Source organism: Ictidomys tridecemlineatus, chromosome 11 (genome assembly GCF_052094955.1).
Source record: "Ictidomys tridecemlineatus isolate mIctTri1 chromosome 11, mIctTri1.hap1, whole genome shotgun sequence".
Taxonomy (NCBI): domain Eukaryota; kingdom Metazoa; phylum Chordata; class Mammalia; order Rodentia; family Sciuridae; genus Ictidomys; species Ictidomys tridecemlineatus.
In genome coordinates, this window is record NC_135487.1 from 39,231,408 (window position 1) to 39,237,413 (window position 6,006).

Below are 6,006 nucleotides of genomic sequence, written 5' to 3' on the forward strand. Positions count from 1 at the left end.
AGATGTATGACTGACCTCTTGTTAGGAGAGCTGCAGAGGGGAGATGGTTGTCAGAAGGACCAGGGGATCTGGCTGGCTCCTCTAGGCTTAAAGGCAAGGAACTCTCCACCACTGGCCTGTACCCATCTGGTCCTATCAGAGCTTAGCCCAGTGCTGAAAACTTACCCTGCCCCTTGGGTGCTGGCTTCCTGCCTGCAGTCCCTGCTTCCCCAGTGAGGGCCAACAGTTCAGCCTCCAGCTCCTCATCATCTTCAGTTTCATCCACTCCTAGCAGCATGTCTTCAGAGTTGAATTCCACAAAGAGCCCCAGCTGACAGCAGGAAAGTATTCTTAGGAAGCTCACAATGAGAAAGGGTAGAGCGAGCCCCAGAGCCAGACCTGGGGCTCCCAGTGTGCCAGTTAGTGGATCCTTCACTCTGAGAGGACCAGTGTGCCACAAAAGGGAAACTGAGGCCTGCAACATTAACCACTTATCTCCACAGGGAGTCTTCAAAGAACTTGGAAGGATTACACTGTCATTATTGTTACAAACAACTTCAGCAATAGCTGCTAGACATTATACTTAACTCTGTGCAAGACTGTATGAGTTAATTCTCATAATTCTGAGAGGGAGGTCCTACTTTTTAATTGTAGTAAAACATACAACATGATATTACCATTCTATTTTTCCTTTTTTTTTTTCAGTTGTAGGACTCAATATCTTTATTTTATTTATTTATGTGGTGCTGAGGATTGAACCCAGTGCCCCATGCATGCAAGGCAAGCATGATACTTCTGAGCCACAACCCCAGCCCTCTATTTTTTTTAAGTGTAGAGTTCAGTGGTATTAAGTAGTATAGCGCTGTACTACTGTCACCATCGTTCATCCACACAACTCTTTATGTTGCAAGACTGAAACTCTGTACCATTAAGCACTAACTCCCCGTCCTCTCTTCCATTTACCCTCTAGTAACCACCATTCTACTTTCTGTGTCCATAAAATTCAACATTCTAGGTAGATAGGTACTATTTTTATACTTATGTTCATATGAAACTGAGACAGCATCCTAAATGACAAAATCAGAATTTAAATAAAGTCTCCCTTACCTGCCTCCTTTAAGACAATAAAAATAGACTAACAAGTCTTAGGACTCGGGTCCAGAAGACTTAAAGAGAGAAAACTGGAAGACAGGCCCCCTTAGTCTCCCATTTTAGCCACAGCTGTGTGTCCCTAGACAGCAAAGTCTTCTCATTGTCCACAGCTTTCCAGCCCTGGCATCTCTGGCTGGCAAGCAATGTCATGACCCTAAATAAGGGACCTATGAGGGCACTGAGGTTCTATCAGAGTCCTAAATCTTGGTGACTCTTAACTCTCCTGATAATTTACATGGAGTGGTGATGGTAGGTAGGAGGATGGCTATGCTTGAATACAGGAGGGGAGTTCAGACCTCCTCTTCCACCGTGTGTGGTAGTTCTTTGGACTGACAGGTAACCCAATTTGCCCAAGTTGTTCAGAGACCTTCCACCCCAAAGTGACCCAGAGGTGAAGGAGGCCATGTTCATACCTGCTTGGCAGCTGCTACACCCTGACCGCTGGCCTGAAGGCCCTTCCGAGGCCGTGGCCCTGGCATCTTGGCAACCTAGATACCTATCAGGTGGGGAGTTAAAAGAGAATCAGACACACTGGAGTAGACCTGAGCCAAGTTCTGACAGTGGTAAATGTGGTTAGTGAGCCCTCCTGGGTGGCAATACTTTACCCAGGGGGTAAAATACCAATCTTAGAATTACAGGATTGAAATAAGAAACATGGGAGATGGGAGGCTGGGGACCACCTGTCAGTGGGTTTAGTAGGGAGTGTGAACACACAATATAAAGTTACTGAACTGTCTGATGGAAGGCTTATTCAGAGAAGCAACCTTGTCTACAGGGTAGGTTTAAGGTTGGGTAGGATTCAGACACACTCTAAAGCAGTACTATCCATTCTGGAAACAACATGTGGTAGTTTATATTAATTAAAATTAAAAATCCATGCCAGACACATAGCTGTATGTGGCTACTGATCACCAGTAGATACTTTAGATTTAGACATATTAGATACAAAGCATTTTTCACCATGGCAGTTTCTTTGGGCACCTCTGCACCAGAGAAACCTGATTTAGCATTCAGATTCCCTCAGAGCTCCCCCAACAATTCATGGGACCTACACGGCAGATGATGTTGGGCACTGGGAGTGCAGAAGTTAATGTAACCCTCAAGGAACATTCATAGGCTTCAGTCTTCAAGGAACATTTACATGGTGTAGACAAACCCATGAATTAAAAAACACCAAACAGGGTAGCTGCAGGTGCCATGGGTGCCTAGAAGTAGCCCTTTATCCAACCGAGAGAAAAGATTTCTTGGAGAAGGCAATGCCTGAACTGAGTCATGAAGTTGGGGGAAAAGAAAAATATAGGACTCCAGGCATAAGGACAACTTCATAATGGTTCTGGGGTAAGAAAAGGAAACGTTATAAAGGCCTGGTATTACTGGGACATACACCAAACCCTGAGTCCAGAAATGGTATAAGATAGAAATGTGAGCAAGGGGCAAAACCTTTAATCCTAAAGAATCTGAGGTTATTCTGAAGAGAGGGGGAAAGAAGTGACAGGTTCAGGCCAGTGTTTCAGAAACATCACTATATGCGGTAGGGAAGGTGCACAGGAAGTAGGAAGGAGTGCAGGGCAGGAAATCTGGGTACTGAGCATCTTGCAATAGTCTGTGAAGGCGTGTGGGGGGTGGTAGTGGGGATGGAGAGAAGCGGCTGCAGTCCGGAGTTAAGAGGTAAAATGTACAGGGCTAAGAGGTTAACTGGGTGTGGGCGTATGGGAGCTGGCGTCCTGGAGGACTAACAAGTGTCAGATTTCTGAGACTTGGGTGAATCGCGGGTGTCAACTGAGCAGGGGCTGCGGGAGTGACTCTGGGTTCAGGGAAAAGTCAAAATCGGTCAGACTCTCCAAGTGTGCGGTTTCGGTGCTGGACCCAAGTCCAGGGTCAGTAGAGAGTGCGCAGAGAGAGGCGAAGCCGGGCCCCCCACTCCCACGCGGCTGGGCTCACCGCCGGGCCCGGGCCTGCCCAAGCCGCCTCCATCTCCCCGGTTGTCCCCAGGGCTACCCACGCCAGGGGGCGGGGACGCGGCATACCTCGCGGCGGATCCGAACCAAACCCGAGCCTTCTCCCTCCCGGCACCGCCCTGGCTTCCCGCGGCCCCCGGGAGACAGCAGAGGCAGCAACAGGAAGCGCCCGCCCGGAGGCGGCTGGCACCCAACACGTGATTTCACAGTCGAGAGGTTCGCAGTGCGCATGTGCAAGGCGAAGCGGGCGGGGCGCTCCGCCAGGTGACTCCTAGGGTGGGGTTCGCAATGCGCAGGCGCCTTTGGCCAGGTAGTGAGAGACACGGGAGTGGCGGGCGGTTCCACCCAGACTTAACTTCCTTCGCAAAAGCAGTAGGCGCACCTCTTCCTTTGTTGAATGACTTCGCCAAACCTTCTCTGTCGTTCTCAGGATCAGGAACTGGGCACCGGCTCGACAGGCCTATACCGCGGATGTCCTCGCCCGCCCCCCAGTACGAGGAGGCGGGGCTTCTGTGCTGGCCACCCTGGTTGTAGACCTTTCTAATCAAGTCTCCGAAGTGGATCTCTCATAATTTTCATAATTCAGTGCCCCCTTTCCATTCAAAGGCGGGTTGGAACTTCAGAATAAAAGAAGCAAAGCGCATTGCAACTCTGGAAAACACTTAAAAAACTTTATGGCCATTCATTCCTATCTTCTAATACTATTAGTGATTTCCAAAATTTTCCTGTTTCCTTGAATAAAAGGCTTTTACATCTCATTGTTTTGGGATAACTTCTCAGGGAAGGGACATCATTTTCTTTTTTGGTATTAGATTTTCGAACCCAGGCCCTTCTTATGTGAGGCGAGGACTCGGTCTCGGTGCGACACTACACTTAACAGCTCTTTAGCCGATGCTGTCATAGAGCTTGTTACTGTCCTGTCTCAGCCTCCTGAGTATCTGGGATTACAGACGTGCACCATTACCCCTGGCTTCATGACTTTAAAATTTTGTTGTTGTTGTTGTAGATAGACACAATTCCTTTATTTACTTATTTCTATGTGGTACTGAGAATCAAACCCACTACCTCACACGTGCCAGGTGCCAGGCGTGCGCTCAACCACTGTGCTGCAACCCCAGCCCCTTGATTCATCAGTTTTGAGATTTCACTTCCGTATTTTTTTCTAACTCCTTCTAAAGTTTAACATTTTTATAATGGAATGTTTAAGGTATACACAAAAACATACAACATTTCAAGTTTACTAGAATGCAAACTCCACAAAGGTAAAAAATTTCCCTATTTCTATTGGGTATTTAGAGTATGGTACACAATAGGCACTCAGTAGTTGCTATTTGTGTGGGACTTAGCATAGCCTCATGGACACTTACTCCAAGTTTTTTCTTAAACCGCAATACGGTTGAGGCCACCTGCACATCTTCAGTACAGTAAACTTATGAGACATCTGCGATCTTGAGAGTGGGGTTTATTGTTCCTGAACATTTCTATTTTTGTAAGTTTTGTATCATACTGCATAATTGGAACTTTTTCTACTCAACCCTGTTTGCAGGATCCATCCACATATTTTTAGATGTTCCTTTCTGGAGTTCCATAGTATGAAAATGAATTGTCATTTTTTCAATTGCCTGCCATCACAGTGCCATGAACATTCTAGTACCTAACTCATAGTATTACCGCTGTTGACCGGTGAGGAGTCCTTGCTTCCCCAATGTTGAAGAATAACACCAAAGAGGCACACCGAGGCAAGGTCAGAGTAGAAATTAGAAGTTTATTAAAGGACAGCAGAAAAGACTTCTCCTGGAGGAAGAAGGGGATCCGTGGAAGTGTGGTTGTTTCCCCTTTTTATAGTTTTGGTGATGGAATGTAGGTTGGAAGGCCTGAGGGGTGGGACACAGGTGGGTCAAAGTAGTCTGAGCAGGAAGGACTTCATTAACACTTCTTTGGGATGGACTTTGGCCTAGGGCCTTTTCAGGACTTCATTAACATTCCATGAGTTGTCCTGCATTTCCTGGAATCAGTCTCAGCATGGCCTCCATTTTAGATTTCACTAGGTATTAGACCCGATTTACCTAACTACACTGACTACTTAACTTTAAATCTGGCTTCAATAGTACGTATATGTGAATTTCTCCAGAGGATATTACTAGGAATGGAATCATAGTTTTTCTTACATTTTTTCAGATTGTGCTATCACATTGTTTCAAAAGTTTTCATTAGTTTCTTATGCCCATCAGTGAAGCATTTGGGTTCCAATTATGCCATATAACCTACTCACAGTCTTTTTTGAAATACATATATATTGTTTAGTTGTAGATGGACAATACCTTTCTTCTTTTTTTTTTGTTAATGTGGCAGTAGGGTGCAAACTCAGTGCCTCACACATCCTAGGCAAGAGCTCTGCTGTTCAGCCACAACTCCAGCCCCCGTGTGGAGGCTGTATGTACAGGTTTTTGATGTGAAATGGTTTAAAATAATATTTTGATACTGATTGTCAGCCAATTATAATAGGCTATATATACATGAGAATATGCTTTCTCCCCAGGAGGGATTGAACCGAAGGATACTTTGCTGCTGTGTTATAGCCCCATCCCTTTCTATTTTTTGCCTAGGCTGACCTTGAACAGAAATTACAGGCCTATGTCCCATACCTGGATTATAATTGTATTTCTTAAATCTAGGGCCCAATTAAGGTTCACTCACTGCATTTAGTTCTCATATCTCTATTCTCCTTTGGTCTTGGATATTTGGGGGTTTTGTTTTTTCTTTGTGACATTTAAAATGAGTGCAACAATTGCTTTGTAGAACATTTCTCCCTTAATTTAGATTTGTCTGATAGTTTTCTCATCTCAGATTCAGGCCAAACATTTCTGGGTGAGGTTGTTTTTCTCACATAAAGATTTAAATATCAGTTTGTCTTATT

At 45.4% G+C, this 6,006-nt stretch overlaps 1 protein-coding gene across 6 annotated transcripts in view; it reads right to left on the reverse strand.

Annotated features, from left to right (window-relative positions):
• Cc2d1b (coiled-coil and C2 domain containing 1B) overlaps positions 1-3,315 on the reverse strand; it is a 31,262-nt gene extending 27,947 nt beyond the window's left edge. For all 6 annotated transcript variants that reach the window (XR_013427786.1, XR_013427787.1, XR_013427785.1 and 3 more), the window contains exons 1-3: positions 3,159-3,315; positions 1,545-1,627; positions 166-310 (exon numbers count right to left, since the gene is read on the reverse strand). Coding sequence is in view for 3 of the 6 variants with exons in the window: in XM_078026253.1 (XP_077882379.1) it covers positions 166-310; positions 1,545-1,610 (211 nt within the window). In the remaining 3 variants the exon portion in view is untranslated. The remainder of the gene's footprint in view (positions 1-165; positions 311-1,544; positions 1,628-3,158) is intronic.
• Positions 3,316-6,006: the final 2,691 nt, after the last annotated feature.